We start from the raw sequence: 26454 nt of genomic DNA, 5'->3' as shown, positions 1-26454 counted from the left end.
CCACTTGGGAAAGCGACAACATTTAGGGAGATGCTTGTGAAAGGAAGAAGCTACCATCGCTCGGATCTAGAGCATCCATCCAAGATTCGAGCGGACCTGATTTTACAAATGACTTCAGTTCCCCTTTTTATTAGAAGAAATAGGGGTGACATGATAGCAGTATTCCAGTATTTGAGGGGTTGCCACAAAGAAGAGGGGGGGTCAAGCTATTCTCCAAAGCACCTGAAGGCAACGGGTGGAAACTAATTAAGGAGAGAAGCAACTCAGAACTGAGGTGAAATTTCCTGACAATGAGAACAATCAATCAGTGGAATGAGCTGCCTCCAGAAGTTGTAAATGCTCCAACACTGGAAGTTTTTAAGAAGAGATTGGACAGCCCTTTTTCTGAAGTGGTGTAGGGTTTCCCGCCTAGGCAGTGGGTTGGACTAGAAGACCTCCAAGGTCCCTTCCAACTCTATTATTCTGTTCTCCTCCTCCTCCTCCTCCTCCTCCTCCTCCTCCTCCTCCTCCTCCTCCTCCTCCTCCTCCTCCTTCTCTATCATCTCTATTTGCAAAACATGACTGGCTTCCTTTGGCCCCAGAGGGTGGAGGGCAAAGTTGGCACTTCCTGCCCTAATCAGAAATGTAATCAGCGGCCTTCAACGTTCTTCAAAAATTCATGAAAGTAGCAACGTCGCTCTCAGCATCTGTCTGCCTCCTGTTGGATGCGCCGTCCTTTTTTTTCCTTTCCAGAGGGCCCCCATCTCCCCTTCCTTTCCTGGTTTCATAGGAGATGGACATTAGTAGCTTTAATTGCAAACGGGGTGGGGGGAGGGGGGAAACTTTGCATTCTGTTTGATCCCGGTACGCGATCGATCCAACTTGAGCCGCTGTTAAGCCTGCACTGGCTACATTTTCTAAGCCCTGGTGTGTTTAGCGGGTGGCTTGCATGGAGAACATGACTCTCCCTGCTGGAATAGGAAAGGAGGAGGAGGAGGAGGGAAGGAGGGGGGGCTAATGGCATCCCCCTACCGCCAGCTGAGGAAACAGCCAAAAAATAAAATAATTTTTTTTTAAAAAAAAAGAGGTGGGAAGCAGCTTGCATTGCAAAAAAAAAAAAAACCCAAAGCAACAAAAAAAAAAGCAATCGACAGAATGGATAATCCTAGAAAGCATCAGCCATGCATCCACCGTGCAAAGAGGAAGCTACACCTGTGTGTGAATTAAAATATAACGGTTTAGACAGGTTTCCCCAGCAATTTCTTCCTCTCGGTCTTCCCCAGTGGCGATCTCGAATCCTCCGGCTGTGAATGATATGCAGAGTGCTATCGGGGTAGAGGTCACTCTCTCCTTATTACCAGGAAGGGATCCTTGTAACTGATGGAAGGGAGGCCTTCAAAAGAGGAGGAATGAGGAGGTGTTTTCAGGGGAGGGGTGCTGGGGGTTAGGGAGAGCCCCTAGCTAAGATTCTGTGCAGTTTGGAGAATCCCACCCCCCACCAAATCCCAATCCTTAACCCACCAGGCAGTGTTGTCTTAGTACAGGCGGTCTTCTAACTTACAACCATTAGTTTAGTTTGAAGTTACAGCGGCAGTGGGGGAAAAAAAAGTGACTTGGAACGGGTCCTCAAATTATGACCATTGTAGCATCCCCATGGTCATATGAACAAAATTCAAGCCCGTGGCAACCGACATGCATTTATTACGGTTGTGTCAGGATTCCAGCGATCGCCCTAATTAAATCATGATCCTCGAGCCAAACTTCAAAAAACTTCTGAGAATTTATTAGGAGTGACATACTGGCATGACCTGTATGAAGCCAATTCTGGCATATGTAATTACAGTCATCCGTGACCTTGCTTCCTCCCTTCCCCCTGGGTGTGCCATAAATCAGTTTCTCCAATTAAGCACGTACACAGATTAGACGTCATCCATCACGTTCTCCAATGAAAGTTTTTCCCGGGCAAAAGCTCCAGTAACTTAGCTACAATCTTTTTAAAGATAAGGTTGGAATGTGCTTCTGAGTTCATTTGCCGCGTGCCTCTCCAGTCCCCTTTCCTCCTCTCTTTCCCATGGCGACTTGGGAACAAGTGTAGGAATGTTTTACAAGTTGACAGGTTGCAGCATCCTGGGTCCCATGATCCCCGCTTGGTGACCTTCCCAGACAGATTCCAACAAGCAGAATCAACGAGGGAATCCAGATCCTGTGATGACCCAGGATGGGATACAAAACAAACACAGTCACAGAAAACACGTGAAACTCCTTTTATTCCTTCACTTTGCTTCCAAGCTCCGAATATCCTGGATGGAAGACCAAAAAAAAATCCCACACAAACAGTTACGAGAAGGAGGAGAAAAAGCAACACAAACCAGGCAAGATAAGGGCTGGAGGACGCCCACAGATAACACACACTGGGAAGGAGGCCAAACTCAGAGAGGAACCATAAACTAGAGATATTTCCACGCTTTGTTTCCAGCACTCTCCAGTACGCATGTCCGTCCTCTTATTCAGTTGTCACAGCTGCAGCCCATGAAGAGGATCAAGGCCCTCTCCTCCCCAGTAGACCATGTTTCTCCCTTATCCTCTCCTCCCTGCGTGCCCTAGGATGGAGAGGGGATGGGCCTGGGTCCTCCTCCGACTGCTCAGCCGGCCTCTGCCCTTCCCCAGCCTCTTCCACAACCTCTGGAGCCATACTTCCACTCCCTGTCGGCTTTTCCTCCTCTCCCTCAGCGTCAGTCTCCACCAGGGGCATGACAGATCCGCTTAATGACCAGATGGTTTACTCAACTGCCACGTTGATTCCCTGAACAACTGTTGCAAAAGAGGGGGGGAAAAGGGAGCATGACCCACTTAAGTGTCTTACTTGGCGGTGTGGAACGTCTGATCCCAGATGCGGTTGTGAGTCAAGGATTGCCTGTTTTATTTTAATTTTATTTTCTCGACTCATTGCGTGACAAGCAAATCCGTTTTCCCCATTCAAAGTCTGATCCAGGCATCACGATGCGACAGCCATTGTAATTCTTCGGTGGCATTTTATTTTTATTGTGTCGCCTTGCTTGTTGGTGCGTTTGGTTTCCAGTTCCTTTTTTTCCTCGCTGCGTTATCCAAAAGCGACTCAAGGATAACGAGGAGAGGGCTGGGGTGGATGTCAGCACTTGAGGCTGCCCGCCCAGCTAAGCCCCGATAAAACCCTTTTCAGAGGCAGGTGGCATCTAATGAGCTTCAGGAAGGAGGAGCAGGAGGAGGGAGTTGAAGAGGAGATGATTGCCAGGTTGCAGTTTGGATGGGATTTAACTGCCTCTTAAAAATTATGTGTGACAGTTGCAACCTCCTGGGGTTTTGTGATTGCCTTTTGAGATCTTCAGACGAGTAGAGTCGGGGTGGGTGGGTAGCCAGATCCGTTTAACGACCGTCAACAATCTGGGGAAAATGGTATGTCTGGTTAGACAATAAAAAGAAAAAAAAACGTGAAAGTAAAAGGATAAAAGCATAATTGTAAATTATGTATGTATGTACAGGAAAATGGAATAATTGATGCTACAAACAACTGCAAAAATGTATATGGATGGATGGATGGATGGATGGATGGATGGCTGTTTTATTACACCCATCACCGGAGGTTTTCAAGAAGAGACTGAAGAACCGTTTGTCTGAAATGGTCTAAGGTATCCTGCTTGACCAGTGGGTTGGACTAGAAGACCTCCAAGGTCCCTTCCAACTCTGTTCTTCTGATTCCCTTAACAACGATGGCCAAAATAATGCTCCTTAAAATCAGAACTCACTTAAAAACCATCTTGCTTAGCCATAGAAATTCTGCTCCCATTGTGGACATAAGTCAAGGACTGACTGTATATATGATTGAACTCGTCGCAAGCAAAGCCCCACCCAAAGACACGCAACAGTCCAAGACCAGGATAAATGCAAGGCCCTTGTAGAAAACTTGCCATTCTTCTTCCTGTTTCTCTGGCACTCCAAGACCAAAGGTGATGCTGATGTTCCTCCGGTTACCTTGTCCCTTTTTGCGGTCCTTTTTCAAGAGCTAACAGGTTGTCTACTTCAGCGCCAGAGATGATTGCTGGAAGAACTGATGCAGCGAGAAAGGCCAGATGTTAAAAATGCTTGAGGGCCGCTGAGTGATTTAGTGCCCTTCGGGTTGTGGCTAATGAACTATTTTGTTGTTGCCAGAAGGATCAAAACAAGAAAAAAATATATATAACATTGGACTCTGGAAGCAGCCCCCAAGCCTGCCTTCTTCCCCATGAAAGTTGGATACGATCCCTTGTCCCCTAGGGGAGGTAGAGTAATCAATATGAGGGATTGCTAGAGATGATGGGGTTTCTCCAATAAATCGGTAGCAAGGATGGAGCTCAGAGGAGACATGCGATGTGACAGATGCTTCACAGTCTGGGATGCATATGGCCCGATTGGCAATAATACAATGGTTGAGATGATATCTGGGCATCTTCTACGTTCATAATTGCAGAAATGAACCTTCAGGTCACGCTCCCAACTTTCAGCAGACGGGAAGCTCGGGTTGCTACTTTCACGCCTAGATTTGAGGAGACATTTCACTTCTGGATCTTTGGGAAGTATCCAAGATGCAACTCCCCAGCCAAATTGAAAATGGAGAGATTAACAGAGTTGGAAGGGACCTTGTAGGTCATCCAATCCAACTCTCCCTTTTGCAGAGCATTTGCAGCGTGACTACCAGTATGAGACAACCCAGGAATAAAACACAGCATACAGAGACTTAGACATTTAACAGTGGTTTATCTACAGCATTTATATACAGAAATATATGTGGTAGGCAAATACCTTACAAGCAGTCTTTCTTCTTCTTAACTCTACACGGAGAACTCTGCAATGGATACCGGATTCAAGGAGAGAGAACACGCCCTCTAATGGCTGCCTTTATATAAACACCTCTTAAAGGGATAGAACCCATCCCCAGTCTTAAAGGGAAATACCCGTGCTATGCTGATTCGTTCCTATTGCATCAGCCACATCTGGTCAGCTTCACTGCTGGTCGGCTCTTAAATCCCAAGACCTTAACACCACCACCCCCAAGCATGAGACCTCACACCATTTCTGACCGACGGCAGTCCGGTCTCGTCTTGAAAGCCTCCAGGGATGAAGCTCCCACAACTTCTGAAGGCAACTTCTGTTCCATGGGTTGATTGATGGAACCTCTGAGACCTCTTTCGTGAAAGAAGGTGAGCAGAGGACAATCAGATCAAAAGCAACAGGAGTGTCATTTGAACGCAATTTATTCCTGGCTGTCATTCACTCCTCAGCCTGCTCACGTCAACTGTTGCTCTAAATCAGGAGGATCTCCAACCATGGCTGGCAACTTTTAAGACCTGTGGCTGGGGAATTCTGGGAGTTGAAGTCCACAGGCCTTAAAGTTGCCAAGGTTGGACACCCTCCACTCTAAATGCTGAAATTAACTTCGGGTTTTTTCACCGCACAGTCTGGAGAAAGCAGCAGGTCACTGGAGCGAGAAGAGAATTTCAGTTCAGCTCCATATGACTCCCAGCTTCTAAGTATTAGCGCAGTAATGAATTTCTCCTCACTTGGAGAGAAAAATATCATTGAAAGCTGTCAAATTAATTGATCCTCTCAGCGGTTCCTCTTCTGTTTTCTGCCAGGCATGGCAGATCTGATCTGTTGAATCGTTTCCCAAGTCAACCTGCAGTCCTGGAGGAGACACCGAAGCCAGTGATAGCTGTTAAAATCAGAAGAATATGGCCCATCTTGTTTCAAAGGAGACCTTTTAAGTTTATTCAACAAATAGGCACTGTTGTGCTGTCTGATTGCTTCTGAGGTCAACATGGGTCAGGATAGATTGATGGATGCATAGGAATAGAATAGGAATAGAACAGAACAGAACAGAATAGAATAGAATAACAGAATTTGATGGAACCTTGGAGGTCTTCTAGCCCAACCCCCTGCTTAGACAGGAGACCATGTACCATTCCAATCAAAGGTCTGTCCAATGTCTTCTCAAAAACCTTCGGTGATGGAGCACCCACAACTTCTAGAGGCAGGTTGTTCCACTGGTTAATTGTTCTCCCTGTCAGGAAATTCCTCCTTAGTTCTAAGTTGCTTCTCTCCTTGATGAGTTTCCACCCGTTGCTTCTTGTCCTGCCTTGAGGTGCTTTGGAGAATAGCTTGACTCCCACTTCTTTGTGGCAGCCTCCTCTTCTTTGGGGAAGATAGATAGATAGATAGATAGATAGATAGATAGATAGATAGATAGATGGATGGATGGATGGATGGATGGATGGATGGATGGATGGGTGGGTGGGTGGGTGGGTGGATGTGGTCTGCTGCTCCTCCTTTGTGGTGCAGGAAATGTGCGGTGGAAATGACAGTGGTGGTGTTGCAACGCGCATTGTGTTTTAGTAGATATTGCAAGCTTCTGAGCCCAAAAGAAAGACGGGATGTAGCAGTTGCTAATAGCATGCAGCTTGACCCTGGATGTGACCTTTGCCTGAGCCTCCTGTGGATATCCTCCAGCCCTCTGTCCAGCTTTGACATGCTTCATCTCCAGTATGCTTGAGAGTTCCCATGACCTACTGTTGACCAGCACTAAAAAAGAGGTTGGAGAAAAAAAAAATTGCCTCCCCACTTAAAACAATGTTCTCAGGATGGTGAACTGGCTGGTGCAATGGATACAGAATTCCTGGTGTGCCTCAAAGGTTTGGGGCTATCCTCAAATAATACTCCAAAAATCAACAGGTTCTTCTCAGAGCTACCACCGTAATCTGGAAAGCACTTATTTCTTTGTGGTCTTCCAGGAGTTGTTCAAATATATGCCTCAGTATCCCTTTCCTTCGGCTATGGGGTGATGGGAAATTAGGTTCAGTTATCTGAACAGCTTTGAGTGGGTCAGGTCTGCCTGGTTTTCTGAAGGCCCAGAACACTGGTGGTGAAGAAAAGATATCATTGCAGAAGAAGAAGTGCTGGGAAACCAGATTTAGAACATGTCAACCCCGACGGTCTTTAGCTTAATTACGTGGAACTCTCGAAGGAGCAACTAGGGCGGACTTCCTTAGCAACCCTGGGTTTCCCTTGACCCTTGATTTGAAAAGAGTGGCTAAAACACATGAAGAACAGTTGCAGGGATTGGGTTTATTTGGTGTAATGAAAAGGAGGACTAGGGGTGATATGATAATCGGTGTTCCAATATTTGAGGGGCTGCCCCAAAGAAGAGGGGGGTCAACCTATTCTCCAATACATTCCAAGGCAAGACCAGAAGCAACGGATGGAAAGTAACCAAGGAGAGGAGCAACCTAGAACTAAGGACAAATTTCATGACAATCAGAACAATTAATCAGTGGAACAACTTGCCTCCAGAAGTTGTGAATGCTCCAATACTGGGAGTTTTTAAGAAGAAATTGGAGCATCATTTGTCTGAAATGGTGGCGGGCCTCCTGCCTGAGCTGAGGGTTAGACTAGAAGACCTCGAAGGTCCCTCCCAACTCTGTTATCCTGTTCAAGCAGGGACTTCTTCCCTCGCCTTCTTTGCTAGACCCACCTCCTCTGCTCAACGTCGGTGACTTTGCCTGAAAGTGTCAAAACACATATTGCTATTCTTGTTTCCGAATGTATATCGAAGTTCTGCCTCGGGGCACGAAGCTGCGATGAAATCAGAACTTAGAAGAGCAAAGATGACAAAACCTAGTGTGAAGTACAGATGAGGTTTGCTACGCCAGCCTGAGCAGGCCTCCTTTGAAAGGGTGAGCGCTTCGGAGGGAGAGGAAAAAAAAACGCTCATAATTGCTTCCCTTCCTTGTGTGAAAGCTCCCCTGCGAGCACTCAGCCTGATTCACATGACTCACTGCTCATCCTTCTGAATGGAGGTGCTACCAGTTAGGAGGGTTAACCCCGATCTAGATGGTGGAAACATCTGCTACCGTTGAACTCCATTTCTTTTGTTCTTCAGCCGCTTCCATTCGCGGAGACTGTTTTTCTGTCACCCTCGTTTCCTCTTGGAAGGACGTGAGGGGGAAACCCAACTCAAGGGATTAATCATTCCCCACGGATCTTCTGTGCCATTGTGAAGCCGTTGTTCCCCCCTCCTGAGATGCCAGCCTCTCTTGTCTTCCCCCTCCTGACTCCCATAACCCTGGTTTAGCTTCACCCCCACGGTCCCTTTCAAAGAGGTGAGCCTGTCGTGGAAAACAAGGGAGCTGATTTGAAGCAGGCAGCTGGTAGAACTTGAGGTCTTCACCAGCCCACCTGCCTTGTGAATCATTGAAGTAAATACTTTGAGTGGAGAGCTTCAACTGGTTTTTCATCATTGTATACGTGTGTGTGTGTGTGTGTGTGTGTGTGTTTATGCAAGCTAAGGAAAAGAGCGAGAAGAAAACTAATGTTGGTGGGGAGAGCCATAAGGTGTGTTATTGGTGGCTTCCTACTCAGCTGGTCTTCTGGATCGGAGGTATTTCAGCATCTGTGCGCACATCCTGATCCTCTGATCCATCAACTTAGAGACGTAAAAGCATCCTATTCCATGAAGAGACGGATACCCCTGGAGCTCTTTTCTCAGAAGAGGGGCGGGGAACCTTCGGATGAAGCTGCACCGCTATTCCAGTATCTCTAAATCAACTTGGTTGGAGAATCGTAGTTTGATGGCAGTCAGACAAAGCGTGTAACCTCGATGCTACTTCCATCTAATTCTTGACCTGAAAAAGTTGCTTTCGTGGCACTGCCATATAGAAATTGAGTGTGGGTCTTTCCTCCGGGGTCTTCATCTTGTTTTCATGCAGGTCTCCCCTCACCATCCTTGAGAGTCCTCAGGACCAAAGGGAATGCTGGTTTGCAAATGATGAGAAGAACCTAGGTTGGCCAGAAAGCTTGCTTAGAACTTCACGTTGGTCTTTGCCGATTCCAACCTCCCCTTTTTTTACTCAGTTTATTTTCCAGTTTCCAACCCAATTCTGGGGTAAAAAATAGCTTTTTCCTTGGCTGGAAATGACGTCCTTTTTGCATTGTAAGTTCACTTTATATATCAAGTTGGCAACACAAGGTCAGAGGTTTCGGCAAAAAGCAATTATAATTGTGTGTGTGTGTGTGTGTGTGTAAAAACAACACCAGCCAGCCACTCTCATTGTACAAAAGAAATATTGTAGACAAGAAGTTAGTCGTACAAGGAGTGGAAGGCTTAATGTAGAAAACACGTCTTTTCTTTGATGGATAGAAAGCAAAGCATCCTTGAATTGTTGAACCGTCCTGGGGCAGGAGATGTTTGTAGCATGATAATGTCACTTGAGACATCAAGACCTATCAGTTGCTAAGATTTAAAAATCACCCAACGTGCTGAGCCATCTCCCCAAAACTGTCACCATCCCCATATCCCATGATCCGTATTCCTCCTTTCCCGTTTTTAATTTCTCTTGCAACTTGCCTTTCATTAGAAATGATTGACTTCTTCCTGGGGACCTGATATTTGGAGGAAGCTGATTAAAGAGTTGAGATTCGGGGGGTGGGGGGGTGGGGTGGAGGAGGAACTTTGATCACAGTGTTTCTCTCCCCCCACCCCTTTCAGAGTAAAAAATTTAGAGCAAACATAGAACTTCTTTAGAACTCACCTGTTTGACATTTCAGGAGTCTACAGCTCCTTTTTGTGACGTCTTCTTCTCATCGCCCTTCTACTGTCTTGGTTCTTCACCACTTGGGAAGGTGATCAGAAGATACTTCTGGAAATCGTGAACGTTGTGACTGTTCCAGGAATTCTTACATACCTGGGACATTTTTCTACCTATTTCACAAAAAGCAGCTTAACTAGTTATAGTTTTCTGCTATGTCTTCACATTTCAGTGCAAGGTGAGATGCTTTGCTGCTATTGATCATCCTCTAGAATATACCCTGGTTGACCGGCTGCGGACTCCTTCTCGTTTCTTCAGGCCCTGTTTTGTGTCAGTGGCCTTGAGCCCTAAGAAGCAGCTCAGTGTCAAAACAGTGTCATAAATCAATAAATCAACCAACAGTGTCCCAAATAATTGAAACGCCCAGCAGGGAATAGCGGTCGGTCTGATGTTTGGAGTAACTATCCACCAACGCATAACCAGAAGAAATAAGAAACATCTACAAGAAAAATAGAATTTGGAGCCATCGGGATCTAAGCACAAACATGTCCTTTCTGAAGCTGGAATTATTTTGACCACGTCTGGATTTCTCTCGTTATTTAGAATCTTCTTCCTCTTTTTTTTTTTTGCCTTCTAACCCCCCCCCCCAATTTTAGAGGAGAAAGGGGCTGTTGTTTGAGGAGGGGATCCTCTTGTGTCCTTAGAATCAGAGAGGAAATTGTTCACCTCCCTTTTTGCAAAAAAATAAAATAAAACACCCCACCATTTTTCCTCCCTTCTTTTCCACAGCCTTTCATTTTTAACATCAAAATTCCAGCAGGGGTTTGTCTGAAGAAGCAGCCTTGTGTTTCCAGAGACGACTGTTGTGCATGGACAGTGAGCCTACTGACATTTAGAAAGATCTCAGAATGTTAAGCAAGAGGGGAAGGAAGAGAAAGAAAAAAAACCCAACGGATTTTCCAGCGAAAAGGTCAAAGCTAGACGGGGGGAGGATGTAAAACGGAGAGAAAGAAAAATATTGCTTTTAACATCGGTTTCGAGGTCTGCAACAGGATCTGAGTCAGGTTGAATTGGGATTTAGGAAACAAGAAACCAAACTCGGAAAATAGAGCTGGACAAGTGTTGCCGTACGAGAACGGGATGGAAGGAAGTGCTCCAAGAAGAGAGCAGACGTGTGAAAAAAATTAGCAAGACGGGATTTAACCCAGTGAATTTGCTCCTGGGTCCGTGCGAAGTGAACGTCTTTTAAGTGCTTTGATTTGAACTGGCAATGCTATTTCGGCTCGCTGGGTGTAAGAAGAAAAGGAGCTTGCCTTTTTGAGGTCTCTTCATGTCCCTTTGAGATGCTCCAGCCACTTCTGGAAATGACCTCCACTTCTGGAGGTATTGGAGAAGGTCTTCCCAAATGACGTGAGGCATCGTTCGTGGCAAGGGCAGGAAAACTCTTGTGAGCCATCAAAACAGCTTTGGGGTATTTAAGGCAAAGCAGAAGAGCCTCAAAACCAAGCAAAAACATTTCTTTAAACAAACTATGCCTTTATACTACAGTTGTGCCACATGGTTTCCCCCAGTTGACGTAGGCTCTGTGTATAGGATCTTGGGAGGAGGGTCAACCTCTTCTCCAAAGCACCTGAAGGGGGAACAAGAAGCAATGGGCGGAAACGAATCAAGGAGAGAACCAATCTAGAATTAAGGAGGAATTTCCTGACAGGGAGAAGAATTAAGCAGTGGAACAGCCTGCCACCAGGAGTTGTAAATGCTCCAACACTGGAGGTTTCTAAGAAGAGATTGGACAGATCATATGGATTGCTACATTCATAGAAAACTCATCACGGTACAGTGACTTGGTCTAAAATCTGCAGAAAGGGTGCTGGTTTCTCCATGATGGATCTTGAGCTTCAATCAGGTGCTAATTTTGGAAGATTAGAAAGATGGTGCCTTGGATTTTAAGGATGGCGATGTTAAGGTTGCAATTTCCCACTGGCCTATAGGAAAGAAGGAACAAGGTAATGAACAGAAGGAACATCAACCATGAGTCTCAACACTACCTTCATGGCAAGGTTACAATACCAGAATAGGACCTTGCAAGTGAGATGAGGGCCATGGAGGTCCTCTCCTTCCACTGGCCCCCTGGCCTCCTTTTCAGCGAGAAGCTGGCCCAGAGTGACCAGAAGCCAAGCTCAGAATGACAATGCTCAGTTGCCCCCATCAGTTTCATTCCACTCTATCTTGCTTTGGCCATAGAGTCAAGGTAGAAGATGTTGCAACCAGATGAGCTTCCAAGGAAGAAACCACACCTGGCAAAGCAAACGACTGTATAAATCACCAGCACACCCCCTTGCCCCGGTGATGTTGTTTCGCCTGGTCATGAAATGTCTGCCAGTGCAAGAAGTAAGACCCTAAAAGGCTGAAGATGGCTACTTTAACAAGGTCAGGATTGGAGCTGACTTGCAAATGCATCTCTGCCGTGTTCAAATATTCATCCTTGCGTTTACAACTTTACATCCTTCGTCTAGGGCAGCGTGTGCCTCGTCCTCAGCCACTTTAAGATATGTGGACTTCAACTCCCAGAATTCCCCAGCCGGCTTTTATATTTAAAGCCCTGAATAATTTACCAGTTTCTTGTGTTAAAAGGAAGATGGATGAGGCACTCCTCCTCTCCCCAAGGAGAGTGAATCTTGTCTTAAGCAGAAAGGCAGTTGTGCTAAAGGCTCCTCTGAAGGATGCCAAGAGTCGAAATTTGGAAGCCCACCTTGTCGCAGGCAGCCAATTGTGCATTTATTGCGGGTGTGTTAGAAAAGACGCTCTCTAGAAGTGCTGGCGGGATTAGAAATAGGTTTTGCGTTGGAGGAAAAGAAGGCAAATTAGTGGCAAAGAATCTATTGCGTCTAAAAGCTTTACGTTTGATTCTGGGCATTTTTATGCATTCATTCATTCAACAGAATTGGAAGGGACCTTGGAGGTCCTCTAGCCCAACCCCCCTGCTCAAGCAGATCCTATATCATTCCAGGCTGGTTGTCCAGTCTCTTCTTGAAAACCTCCTGCGAAAACCTCTACAACCTTTGAAGGGAAACCATTCCATTGATTAATTGTTCTCACTGTTAAGACATTTCTCATTTCTAACTTGGTTCATTCAATTTCCATAGCCGTCCATCTCAGTCATTGACTCTGGGCAGTTTGGAATTTTTAGCCAACGGATGGAGCAGACCCAAGCTCGGAAGGTGGTGGAGGATGTCTACAAGCCAAGAATGTACCACCTTCCACAAACCCTCCCAAAGTTTTAATTTAAATATCCACAAATTAAACCTGTATTCGATGCTTTTTCTTCCATTCCAATTAATTCACAATCAAAATCCAGTTGTGGCAAATATCCATTCGATCATATCTCCGCAGAAGTTTTATTTATTTATCTTCTATTCATTTTGATTTCTATTCTGCCTTTATTGTTGTTTACAAATAACTCGTGATTGAGTTATGGAGTTATAATTGAAGTGTAACTTGAAGCTGTACTGAATTATCTAACTGAATTACACAACAATATAATTATAGTTATAAAGCTATATAATTACTAGGTATATATATATATATGGGATATATAATTGCATAACTATATAAATGTCCTACATAATTGTGTAGTTGTAGAACTATATAAGAGGGGCGTGGATGGCTCCGTGCTTAAAGATGCTGAGCTTGTCAGCTTGAAAGTTGACAGATGGGTTCGAAACCCGAGCTCCACCCAACGGGTGAGTTCCCATTCCTGGCTCCAGTTCCTGCCCACCTAGCGGTTCAAAAGCATGCAAATGCAAGTAGATAAATAGGTACCACTTTGGTAGGAAAGTAACTGCATTTCATGAGAGCCTTGGCATATAGCCATCCTAGCCACATGCCCATAGAAGTATTTGTACAATGCTGGCTGTCTCGGCCAAGAAAGGGAGGGGAAGCAGCGTAGCAGCTGGCAAAACCGAAACTGCATTCCTTAAATGTTTTCAAAGAATTATGTGTCTCAGAGTCGGCTACACCCAGGCGGTAGCTTTCAATCTCCTTTGAAGAGATGCCTTCCCTGATTAGAAGAATCTCTCATGTCTTGTGGTTGGAGCGGAGTCCTTTAGAAATATAATGGAAGTGAGGTCTCCAGTTGTGGAAAGGGACAACTGGCCACATGGCCAATTTGCTGCGGGAAAATTCAATATTATTATTTAAAACAATTGTTTTAATGGCTGTCCTCCACATTTCATTTTGTCCTTCCTTTAGCGTCCTTTTCTTTCATGATTCTATTCCACTGTTTCTTTGATATTAGTGTAACTCTTGTCCCGCGGAAAGTTGCTCACGGCGAGTTGTCTTGGACCCTTCCAGTTGGATTATCAGATCTTCCCAGATGAGGGAAAGCCAGGGAGAAGAATGGCAAGGAGGAGGAGGAGGAGGAGGAGGAGGAGGAGGAGGAGGAGGAGGAGGAGGAGGAGGAGGAGGAGGCAGCCATTGATGGGTTAAGGCAATCCATCTTTTCTGGGACAGGGGAAAGAGATGTTTGTCTATCGCTTCACCCCCGTGGGAATCGGCATTCTTGATCGATTGCCTTCTGCGGCACTCTCTTCTCCTGCCCCTCTTCACTGGACGGATCCTTTCAAGTTAGTTTTCAAAACATTTTCCGCCTTCTTCCACCGCCGGGTAATTCATTATTCACCTGAGGCTGGTGCGTGGGGTATTATTGTTCGGAGACTGTGGAGATGCAGAAGCTTTAATAATGGTCCAATTAAATTGTGTGTTGAACACCTGCCCAGCAGTAGATAAAATTACCTTGATTGGAATTGGATAGCAACAGCAAACATGCTACAACATAAATACGGTTTGGAGGGGGGAAATGGCCTCATTGGGTAAATAATGGTTTTCCTTTCCTTTCTCTTTTCTTCTCTCTGTTTTTTTTTTTCTTGTTTTGTTTTCCTGCGCAGGCTGTTGGGGCAAAGATGCAGTTGCTGGAAACCGAATTTTCGCAGACGGTCCGTGACCTGATCGACTTTCACCTCCTGCAACAGAACAGCATCCCCGCCTTCCTCAGTGCGGTCACCCTGGAACTCTTCGGGCGCCAGACCTTGCCTTACTCGCTCCCGCTGGGAAGTGCCACCCCGGCCTCAGCCGCTCGGGGCTCACAGATGGAGATGGGCTCGCAGGACGCCTGCCGAGGCCCCAATCCGTAGAGAGGAACCAGCCTTTTCTCCCTTTTCAGTTGCTCTCTGGATTTTTCAGGGCCTTGTAGTGATCCTTCTGCGCGTTCCCTATTTTCCGAAGAAGTAACCTAATCTTCCTCCTTCCCTCTGAATCCTTCTCCTACCACTTCCTCCCTCCCTCCCTTTCTGTCTTCCTTCTTTCTCTTCCCTCCTTTCATCTGTCCTTCCCTCCCTCTCTTCCTCTCTCCATCCCTTCTAACCCTTTCTTCTACCAGTTCCTCTCTCTCTTTCCTCCCTCCCTCCCCCCTTTCTTTCTCTCCCTTCCTTCTTTCTCTCCATTCCTTCCATCTGTCCTTCCCTCCCTCCCTCCCTCTTAACCATTCTACTACTTCCCCCTTCCCTCCCTTCCCTCCTTTCTTCCTTCTTTCTCTCCTTTCCTTCTATCTGTCCTTCCCTTCCTTCCTCTCTCCATCCCTTATAATCCTTCCTTCTACCACTTCCTCCCTCCCTCCCTTTCCTCCCTCTCTCCCTTTCTCCCCCTTCCTTCCATCTGTCCTTCCTTCCTCTCTCCCTCCCTCCCTCTTAACCCCTCTACCACTTCCTCCACTCTCCCTCCCCTCCCTTTCTTTCTTCCTTCTTTCTCTCTTTCCTTCTATCTGCCCTTTCCTTCCTTCCTTCCTCTCTCCATCCCTTCTAACACTTCCTCCTTCCCTCCCTTTCCTCCCTCCCTCCCTTCCTTCCATCTGTCCTTCCCTCCCTCCCTCCCTCGCCTTTTCCCTTCTAACCCTTCATTCTACCACTTCCTCCTTCCCTTTCTTCTTTCTATCCCTTCCTACCTTCTGACCTTCCCTCCCTTCTTTCTAACCTCCCCCCCCCCCTTCCTCTACAGCTGCTCAAAAAGGAAGCATTATATTTACATCTATTTCTCTGATCTTCCACGTCTTATTCTGTCCGGGTTTTCCCTCCTTTTTATATTGTTCTGATATTTTCTGCCTGTTTGCCCAGATGACAGCCGTGCAATCCAGAGAAATGACCAGCCATTTAAAGAGAGGGGGGGGGGGGGTTTGCCCCTCACCTGCAAAAACCAACCTGATCTGCTCCACCTTCTGTTTAACGTTCCTTCTTCCATATGGAGAAACTGAGGCAAGAATTGTTTTTAAAAGCTTGGAAGTGGCAATCTGTGTATTGATGTATCAAGAAAAAATGTTAAATAAAGTTCGTTCTGTTTGTTAATGTGGTGTGCACTTTTATCGCCAATGTGTAGCTCCTCGTGTTCTGCAGGGTGCAGGAACATCCAGATATGGTGGGTAGCTGAGCTCTTGGGGGGGGGGGAAACATTTTTCGGAGGGGACCATCCTAGAAACAGGCCCTGGGGCCTCTTCCTGTTTGGAGGAAGAGAGAGAAGAATTTCAGCATCGGCTTGTGCAAACGTCACGCAATGACAGTGGCAATCTTTGGATCAAGCCATTGAAGCAATTTGGTTGAAACAATTGCTGAAAGTCAGTTTTCTCCTCCCTCCCTCTCTTTCTTTCTCTCTCTCATTCTCTTTCTCCATTCTTTCTTTTCCCTCTCCCTCCTCTTTCTTTCTTTTTCTTTCTTCCTTTTCTTTCATCTTTCTCTCTTGCTTTCTATTTCTCCCTCTCTCCTTTCCTCTTTCTTTCTTTCTCTTTCTCTCTTTCGTCCTTTCTCCCTCCTCTTTCTTTTTCTTTCTTCCTTTTCTTTCATCTTTCTCTCTTGCTTTCTATTTCTCCCTCTCTCCTTTCCTCTTTCTTTCTTTCTTTCTCTTTCTCTCTTTTGTCCTTTCTTCCTTCCCCCCTCTCCCTCTCCTCCTCTTTTCTTCCTTCCTTCCTTCTTTTTCTTTCATTTTTCTCTCTTGCTTTCTAGTTCTCTCTCTTTCTTTCTTTCTCTCTCTCTCTCTCTTTCTTTCTTTCTTTCTTTCTTTCTTTCTTTCTTTCTTTCTTTCTTTCTTTCTTTCTCTTCCTTTCTTCCTTCCCCCTCTCTCCCTCTCTTCTTTCCTTCCTTCCTTCCTCTTTCTTTCTCTCTTTCTTTCTGTTTCTTTCTCTTTTTCTGTTTCTTATTCTCCCCGTCTTCCTTTTCTCTCTCTCATTCTCTTTTTTTTCTCTCCCCTTCCTTTTTCTTTCTCTTTCTCTCTCTCTCTCCCTCTCTGCTGCTCAGGAGCTTGGCCTGAAGATGGATAGCCTGCCCCTCAGCACCAGGGAAAGGTGCCCTGATTTGTATGCACTGTGTGATGTGGAGAGCTGCCTTCATCAGTCATGGAGAAAATGAATTGTGACGTCAGCTCCAAGTTCCTCAAATGGCCCAATGAAAAAAGCCACAATTGCCTGTATTAAAAGAAAATAAACCACCCGCAACAACAATTCACTGGCATTTTCCAGGAGAAATGAAGTAATTAATAGTTTATTATTAGCCCAGTATCTTGGCAAAACAGAGGTGTAGGGGTGGAAACAGACACAAGTGGACTCAGAAGTTGAGTCTTCCTTCCATTGGGCAATGGATTCCCAGAAGTTGGATTTCTGGTCAAACAATACCCAGGGTTGCAGTGGTAAATTGGTCCAGATAGGATTTGGTGTTGATCTGCAAGCAATTTTGAATATTTATTCCTGTGCTTTGAATAAAAAGTTGTTCTGACCAAGGCTTCCTAGACTGCACGCTTATTTTAAAAACAAGTCTGGTTTTATTGCAAAGCTGGGAATTATTTTCATTCCCAGCTGGTAATGAATCTCAAACAGTCCCTCGAGATAAGCACCCACCTTTCTTTCCTGTGAAGTGCTCCTAATAACAGAAGTGTCAAATGAACTAGAAAGAAAATCAACCGAAGTACAAAGAGCTTCAAGAATGAACCTGAACTGAATGAATGACTTTGCTTCCTGCAAAGGTTTCATCATCTTTGCCTGTCCTTTATCTCTTATGGGAGGAGCAGTCACCTCCCAGTCTTATTCCCGAGTCACCCCTTTCATCTCAGCTGCTCTCACCTTCTAGCAGCTCTGCACACACGTGCACTGGGAACAGGCTCCCCTTGTTCCTCTTCCTCGCTGCTGCCAGACTCCAGAGGTTCCAGAGGCAGCACCCCACTCCCAGATGGTCCTGGCCCCATCTCTGCATCAGACCCAAGACCCTCGTCCTAGTCCTCTCCAGACTCCTGGACTGATCCCCGTTCTTCCCCACTGTCCAATTCCGCTGCCAGCTTCATCGGCTGCCGGTGAACCACAACACAAGTCAGTTAAATTGTGGTGAAACTCCATTTTTTCTTCATTCTAGAGTTCCTGTTTGATGCTAAACCTTTTGTTCACATTTCCTCAAACAATAATAGTGAAAAAACATCCAACAAACTCAGGCAGCTTTAATTTTTTTTTTAAAAAAAGAGGGGCAACTGTTCGTAAGCTAATCTGGGCTTGCCAGGAAGCAAAAATGGCATGGTTTCCTCAGGTGATTCAGCAAAAAGGATGTAGAAGACAAGAAAGAATACTGTCTTGTCACAATATCTCCCCATCACAATAGTGGGAAGCCCTTGTGACATGATGGACACATAACTTCTGAGTTTTCCCCAAGTCATTTCTGACAGTTTCTTTCACAGCAGGTGTCATAGTGGGTTGACTCTACTAGGGTTTTGCAGGACCAACATTCTGCCTTGAAAGAAATGATGTCTCTGGCTAAAGGAGAAAGAACTACATCAAAGCCAACTCTTTGGATCTTCTGAGTCTCCATTACAGAAGAAGTTCAGGTGTTCTGCTGCCCAAATAGAGTCCGTGAATGTAATTGTTATTGTTCCAGCCCTCTAAGCTTCTCTTCGGATGTTCTGCTTGAAGGAATAACTGAATTTTTCTTGGTCTTTGTTTTCTTTCTCTATGGTTGGGTTGCAGTGTGGATCCATCTCTCTCTCTCTTGCCCCCCGGCTTCCTTTGCTTAAGTCTCCAACTTCCTCCATCTCGTTTCTCCTTGTCTGGTTTTCCAGGACTTGATAGGAAGTAATCTTGATTTAGACAGAAGCTACGTTTAAATAAGGAAAAAGTTAACTTGAGGACCATTAGCTACAATACCTTGCATCTTCAAAATAATAAGGGAAATTGCTCCTCACAGTTCAAGAAACAAACTCATTGCCTGCAGAGGTTGAGAAGGCAATTTACCATTCTTCACTCCCTTCCTACATTCTGTGCAATTAAATTGACTAGACTGGTTGCTGGCTTCTTCAGACCGCCCCCCCCCACACACACAACCGTCTGTATACAAATCTTGTTCATTGTGAATCAAGTAGGGATGTTCTGCAGCTCAATGTCATACATAAGATCTATTGAAGAAGATCTTGGTTTTTTGAAGGTCTTATGACCGGATTGCCAACATTTCAACAATTCTGACTGCTGCATGACTATCTATGGAGCGTTGGGCACTCTTAGAAACAAGATTAGATGTTGATCTTGTTCCTTTGCAAACTCCCCAGAAATTCTCCTTGTTGCCTAGGTGTTGAAGATCTTGAGTAAGCAGCAAGAAGAGAACCTACTGAAGAATTCTAGATGATCCAGAGTCGATCAAGTTTTCTGGCTCCCAATCATTTATCAATACAGAAATGTTTGCAATGCCCCCTTGAAAATCACCAACATTGTAGCTTGAAATCACACTTTTGAAAAACATTTTAACTCGTTTTTCCTTGGAATACTAAGGAAGCTGTAGCCTGTTGTAAACCATGTGTTGGTGAAACCTGTTGTGTTAGCAGAGCGTTTACCATATCTGAGATCTCCAGCTGCGTTATGGCTCCCTGGGAATGCTAGCATGTGTCCAGTTGTTGAAAAAAATGAAAGAAAACCATGAGTGAATGACAGGAATCCAGATGGAAAAACTAGATCACTATCAAAGGATCCATCAAGCCACAAAGGACAACCGTTGTAACCCTTCAAGGCCAACCAAGCACTTGTACACTAATAGTAAAGCTTTTGGAAAGACTATAGTCAACAATCCCAAATTCTCCCCATCTGATTTTGTTGTTCTCTTCTGGCTTTCATGATGAACGTGGCTGATTCTAGAAACTATAATCCAACATTTCAATTGCAGCTTGGTTGTTTTAAATCATTAATCATGGTGGCTTTATTATTCTGTTTCCTGCATGTAAATGTCTTGCTGTAAATTGAATTTCAAGGTGCCCTAAAAGATTTTAAATAAGTCAACAGATTATTATGGAATGATGAACCTCTTGCCTCCAGGGTAGGTTTTTTGGCAAGACTTCAAAACCTACTCTAGATCATTTTTAAGTCTGTCGTACACCGACCAGAGAAGCTTGCTTGTGAGATGGTTGGCTATATAACTTAGTTTCATAAATAATAACTATTACCAGCCCAGATCAAGGCAGCACTTGTTTGGCATCTGGTGGTTGAAGAAAGCCAGAGTTTTAGTCTCTTAACATTCTTGGTTAACACTGCAATATTTTAAAACAAGTTTCTCTTCCTAAAGTTGTTGGTTTTCTTTTTCAATTTGAAAATATATATATATATATATAAAGATGGTAAGAGAAAGCGAGAGAGAAAATCAAATCAATTGCCCATAATGTCAGATACAATGGAGAAAACCAGGCTGAGAAACTGTCCCAGGATAATATTTTTATTCCTTTCTCTCCAACTTTCCTGTCTGGATTTAATAAACCCTCATCTAGTTATGTCAATCTGTTCTGTTCTCGCTGTCACAAGGGGTTGAAATAAGATATTTTAGCATTCGGACGAGTGGCAAATGTAATGCCTCAGGTTAGCCCTGAGCTGATTCAGATGTTGGAAGGCAGAAGGGAGACAGTTTTGTACCATTCCATCCAAACACTGTTATTCTGCTAGGCCCACCCGTGGCTGGGTGACAACTGCTAACTGGTGAATCAAGAATGCTGTGGTCAACCACATAATACAGAAGAACAGAGTTAGAAAGGACCTCGGAAGACTTCTAGTCCAAACTTGACAAGTTTAAGACTTGGGAACTTCAATTCCCATAAGTGAAGTCTTGTGGGATCCAACGCAATGAATGAAATTCAAAAAATTTCAAAAATGAAATTCAATGTAGAGGAAAGTCCTACACTTAGGCAAGAAAAACCCAAAGGACACATATAGACTGGGTGAAACCAGGCTCAATAGAAGTAACTGTGAGGGATCTTGGAGTCTTAGTGGACAACCAGCTAAATAGGAGCCAGCAGTGTGCAGCAGCAGCCAAAAAAGCTAATGCAACCCTAAGTTGCATTAACAGAGGGATACAATCAAGATCAAGTGAGGTCCTAAGACCACTCTATAAATCCTTAATTAGGCCACACCTAGAGTACTGCATCCAGTTTTGGTCACCACACTATAAAAAGTGCAGAGAAGAGCAACCAGGATGATTAGGGGACTGGAGACTAAAACATATGAAGTACAGTTGCAGGAACTGGGCCTGCCTAGTCTAGGGAAGACAAGGACCAGGGGAGATATGATAGCAGTCTTCCAATAATTTGAGGGGCTGCCACAGAGAGGAGGGGGTCAAGCTATTTTCCAAGGCACCTGAAGGCCAGACAAGGAATAATGGATGGAAACTGAACAAAGAGAGATTCGACCTGGAAATAAGGAGAAACTTTCTGACAGTGAGAACAATCAACCCATGGAACAGAAGTTGCCCTCGGAAGTTGTGGGAGCTTCATCACTGGAGGCTTTCAAGAAGACATTGGACTCCCATCTGTCAGAAATGATGTAGGGTCTCCTGCTTGGGCACAGGTTGGACTACAAGGTCCCTTCCAACTCTGATTATCTGTTAATTCCCAGGCTGGCTGGGGAATCCTGGGAGCCAAAGTCCACAGGTCTTAAACTTGCCAAGTTGGGAGAGTCCTGTTCTAGTCCACCTCTCTGCTGAAGGACTACGACTCTGGGAAGTTTTTAAGTCTTGGATTACTAGTCCATCTTTTCTTTTCTCCTCTCCCCAAATTCGTAGCAGGCCCTGTAAATGGGTCTCATTAAACTCAACTTAATGAAAAGGAATCGGCTGGTTCAGATAATCTTCACTTAAACAGCTCCAGAACCTAGTTCCAGAACTAAAACAGTTGGTTTCCTGGATCCTTCATATCGAATAAAGAATTTTCAGATTAAAGATTCCCCAACATTTTAAGGGGGTTAAAATTGAGAAATTGGGCAGCTGTCCATTAGGGTAACGTCGTATAGTGTAGTTCAACAAATAGGTTGTTGCAAATAGAGATGTTTTACTCTACTGATGGAACCACCAACTAGCATGTTGAGAAGAATCAAACATTCCAGATTGTAGGTACTCAGTAGTCAAATGATTGATTGCTTTTAGCTGGCTTAACCAAGTTCAAATCTCAATTAAACCCTAGCTATGAGGAAAGAGGAAAACATGTCCAGAAAATTGAACCGTGCTTAGTTTCTAATTTCAGATAGACCCAAACAGCACCCTTTGGCTCCTATATTGGTATTAAGCTTAATGAGTGATTTTTGTCCTCTTTGTTTATATCCTCTTCCTGTATCACACTATAATTTACTTAATTACCGATAGATTCTTTTCTCTCTCTCTCTCTCTCTCTCTCTCTCTCTCTCTCTCTCTCTCTCTCTTTATGGAACTTAAAATGGAAACTAAATTTTTCATCTCTATTTACAGCCTGCTAACTAGAACCCAACAGCCAAGCTGGGGTTGGGTCTTTGAGAAGGTAAGGTTTTGCATATTCATAACGTTAATGGGGTTCAGAGGTATATTTGCAACAGATGAAAAGAATTAATTAATCTCATTTGCATAAGGAGTGTTGCTTAACTGCTGGCACCCTATTAATGCCGGCAACGTCAAGAGACGGAGGTTGTCAAAAAAAAAAAAATAGCAATAATCAAGAAAGCAGAAATTGCCAGTAAGATGGGTATTTTATAATTGCTTCTGAAAGCTTTAGGAAACTAAATTGTAAAAAAGTCATTTTCTAAATCTATATTGTTACATCTCACTAGCTTGACCAAAAAAAACCCACTCTAAGATTATGTGCTTAAAAATGAATGTTTGCTTTGGAAATTATCACCAAACAGCCAGTTCTAATCTGGAAAGAATAAAATAAATGGTGACACCATAACATGACACTATTCAATCAATAACACAACACAGAAATGTAGGCCGAGAGTTTGCAGATTAAACATAACGATGCTGTTCCAGATTGGCATTTTTGGAGACCAACAGTGTCATGGTGAACTTTAGATATTTCTTGTATTTTTCTCATTTTTCAGTGCTGTTGTAACTTTGAACAGTCACAAAACAAATGGTTGTATGTCAAATACTACCTCTAATCTCTCTCTTTCTTTTTTTTTAACCCAAACTACAAACAGACTTAAAGGGATGCAGTGGCTCAGTGGCTAAGACGCTGAGCTTGTCAATCAGAAAGGTCGGCAGTTCGGCGGTTCGAATCCCTAGCACCGTGTAATGGAGTGAGCTCCCGTTTCTTCTCCCAGCTTCTGCCAACCTAGCAGTTCGAAAGCACGTAAAAAATGCAAATAGAAAAATAGGAACCCCTTTGGTGGGAAGGGAACAGTGTTCCGTGCGCCTTCGATGTTTAGTCGTGCCAGCCACATGACCACGGAGACGTCTTTGGACAGCGCTGGCTCTTCAGATTTGTAACGGAGATGAGCACCGCCCCCTAGAGCTGGAAATGACTAGCACATATGTGTGAGGGGAACCTTTACCTGTACAAACAGACTTAGTTTCTTGTTTACATGCAGGGCCTTCTTAAACCTGAATCCAACGTGGGTTTTGCAAATGAGAAAACAGAAACATGCCTGGGAAGGCTCAACACCTAAAGTCCATTTCTGCTGCAGAAATGATGATGAAATTGCTCGTTTATCAACATGAGACGTGTGGTTTGTTTTTTATTTTATTTTCCCAGCAACACAATTTAAAAAAACAACAACACCACGCACATACAACTACCTCTCCGTTTTTATTGGGCTTTGAATAACTGCCCAGCACCTCCTGGCTTTAAATAGTTGCCAAACTGGAAAAAAAAAGGCGGGGGAAGAGATCTCCAATCAATCTGGAGAACTGAGCAGCTGAGTCATTGGTGCCATCCATCACTAGGAACATAAATACTGCTTGGCTGGGAAAAGCACACACAGCGGAGGAGAAACTCGCTGAAGTCCTCACCTACCCACAATCCTTGGTGAGAGTCCCTTGCCTGTCTTTCTGGCTCCCTCCCTCCATGAGGGACCCTTCTCAAATCAAAGTCCATGCTCAGGGAAGTTCCTTTGGGCCGCGCTTGACCGTGCGCTTCGTTTTTCTTACTCCCTGTTGCCGTTCCTGCTCCAAGAAGCATTAATCACTTCTAGCTGGATAGAACAAGGTGAGGAAATGTGGCGAAAATCGAGCTGGAATTTAAGGAGCTGTCACTGAAAGAATTATAGGAACGATCTCTGAGATATGTTGAGGTGCCATCAATTAGATGTTTTGAGTCTCAGACGGCCAACTGCCATAGACTGAGTGGGCCAATGGGTCCCATAGATTTAACGTTCATGGCCTCAACTATTGGGTCCATGGGAGATGTAAGAGTTTCATTGGAGACCATAAAAGGGACATATTGATGGGGCCAGGCTGAGACTAGCGGTGGGAATTGCTTTATGGGTTTGAGGCTGAGAATGGTAGGGCTTTGCTCTCAGTTCTCAGTTCTTCTATCATCTGGAGATACATCACAATGATTACTAGGGAGCATGGGGCTGGCAGGGACTAGGGGGAGCCCCTAGTTAAGACTCTGAGGGGCTTGGAGAGCCCCCAATAACTTCAGAAAGACAAGCAGCAAGGGAAAGCTCTTAATAGGCTTAATTGAACTTCTGGGCATTCAGCCAAGAGCATTTCACACCTGGTAAAAGTGTGGCAAGCTAGATAAACAATCCACTCGGCGCTTTTGAGGGAGAGCCTTTGAGAAAACAAGATAACGTAGCCACTAGCCTCCGAGGGGATTAATTCCCAAAGAATAAGAATCACGCAACTCATCAGAAACTCCACTGAGGCTCCAAGATCCCCCTCACAGTCACTGTTATTAAGCCTGGTTTCACCCAGTCTTTTATTTAAGTATTAAATGCACGAAATAATAAACAACTTTTTGGTATATATCTTTTTTTTAGGTAATTAGGGCAAAGAAGCGACATTAAGTTGGCCACACCCACCCAGCCACGCCCTCCCAGCCAGTCATTAGGGCAGAGAGTCCTTTGCTGAAAAATGTGAAGGCCATCTCTGCTAGGGAGATACAGGTAATCCTTGACTTTCAACCACTCATTTAGTGGCGTTCAAAGCTACAGTGGTATTGGAAAAAAATGACCATTTTTCACACTTAAACCCTTGCAGCATCCCCATGGCCACATGATCAAATGCTTAGCAACTGACTCATATTTATGATGGTTGCAGTGTCCCAGGGGGGTCATGTGATCTGCTTTTGTGACCTTCTGACCACCAAGTCCACGGGGAAGCCAGTCTCACTTAACAACCGTGTGACTAACTTAACAACTGAAGGGGTCTCCTTAACACATGTGGCAAGGAAGGTTGTAGAATGGGGCAAATCTCACTTAGTCTCTTGCTTAGCCACAGTAATTTGGGACTCATTTGTAGTAAGTGGAGGGTTTCTACTCTACTGATGTTTTCACCGCAACATCCTGAAGGTATTTTGACTTTCACCCTGGGACTTATTCCAGAAAAAGTCATCCACGTAGAATCTCAGTAAATATTTACCCTTTCTCATTGAGCATCTGTAATGGCCATTATCTTACCACACAATCTTATAAAGACAAAATATCTCCCGGTGTTTTTAATAGCAGCCCTAACAACACTCTGGGTACAACCTCCCTGGGGGATTATGGTGAATCGCTTCTGAGCAGTTATAAAAAGGTGGGGATTATGGATCCGATCAAAGATACTCTTGTAGAATTTGTAACAGCTGCTACTGGGAGAATTTTAAAAACTGTCTGCTAGGAAGACTTAATCCTTGTTTTAGGGAGCCGTGGGAAACTGTTGGATCTCCTAAATTTTCAACAGCCAAGAATCCCAGCATCTGATGTCACCAGGAGAAGCCAGGTTGGTGTTGTTGCATTTCCAAATTTGGGGTAGGAGATTTCTTTCTTTCCTTTGCTCCTATTTTAAAAAGCATAGATCTGTCTTCTCAGAAGTTTGATGCATCTGTTTTTATTTCTTGTTTTGTAGTGGGAGAGAGAGAGAGAGAGAGAGACGGAGGGAGGGAAGGAGTGAATGCCATGGCCTCTCAAAGGGTCTCAGGGAGTAGTAAAATTTTGTTGGGTACAAAATGTGGTGGAGAGAAACCCAGATGGACCGGAATTTCCGGTAGGGCCATTTTTTACCTTCCCGATGGTCCACAGGATTCCCTCGGGTCTCTGGGAGGGAGAAAAGGGCCACCCCCGGACTCTGGAGGCCTTCCGAAAGCCTGAAACAGGCCCATTTCCAGACTTCTGGAAGGCCTGTTTTTCCCCCTCCCAGGGGCTCCGCGCAGACCCTCCACTTACCTGCATTGAAAATGGGCCCCGTGGAGACTCCTGGGAGGGGAGGGGTGGGCGGGGCCAGCCGGTTGGTTCAAAGATTGGTTCGGCGAACCAGATACAAATTTAACATCCAGTTTGCCTGAACCGATGCGAACCGGTAGAATCCCACCCTTGCTTGGGGCGTAATCTCTTGGGCTCTCCACTTTGACAGGCGTTTTATTTATTACCTTGTGTGAGACCCCTAAAGAA

At 44.7% G+C, this 26454-nt stretch overlaps 1 protein-coding gene and 1 long non-coding RNA gene across 2 annotated transcripts in view; both read left to right on the top strand.

Annotated features, from left to right (window-relative positions):
* Positions 1-15967, top strand: part of MAD1L1 (mitotic arrest deficient 1 like 1) — a 280226-nt gene extending 264259 nt beyond the window's left edge. The window contains exon 18 of the mRNA XM_087912883.1: positions 14519-15967. Within this exon, the coding sequence (XP_087769009.1) occupies positions 14519-14764 (246 nt within the window). The 3' untranslated portion in view covers positions 14765-15967. The remainder of the gene's footprint in view (positions 1-14518) is intronic.
* A 6320-nt stretch (positions 15968-22287) lies between these two features.
* LOC148124669 (uncharacterized) lies at positions 22288-23573 on the top strand. The gene is made up of 2 exons (XR_015739559.1): positions 22288-22403; positions 23059-23573. It is a non-coding gene; the product is annotated as an uncharacterized LOC148124669 (long non-coding RNA).
* The last annotated feature ends 2881 nt before the right edge of the window (positions 23574-26454 follow it).

The sequence above is a fragment of the Pseudonaja textilis genome, chromosome 14, assembly GCF_049901715.1.
Source record: "Pseudonaja textilis isolate UNSWEBS1 chromosome 14, rPseTex1.2, whole genome shotgun sequence".
Lineage (NCBI taxonomy): Eukaryota > Metazoa > Chordata > Lepidosauria > Squamata > Elapidae > Pseudonaja > Pseudonaja textilis.
The sequence above is the reverse complement of the archived record's forward strand: the minus strand, read 5'-3'. Positions and strand labels throughout refer to the sequence as shown.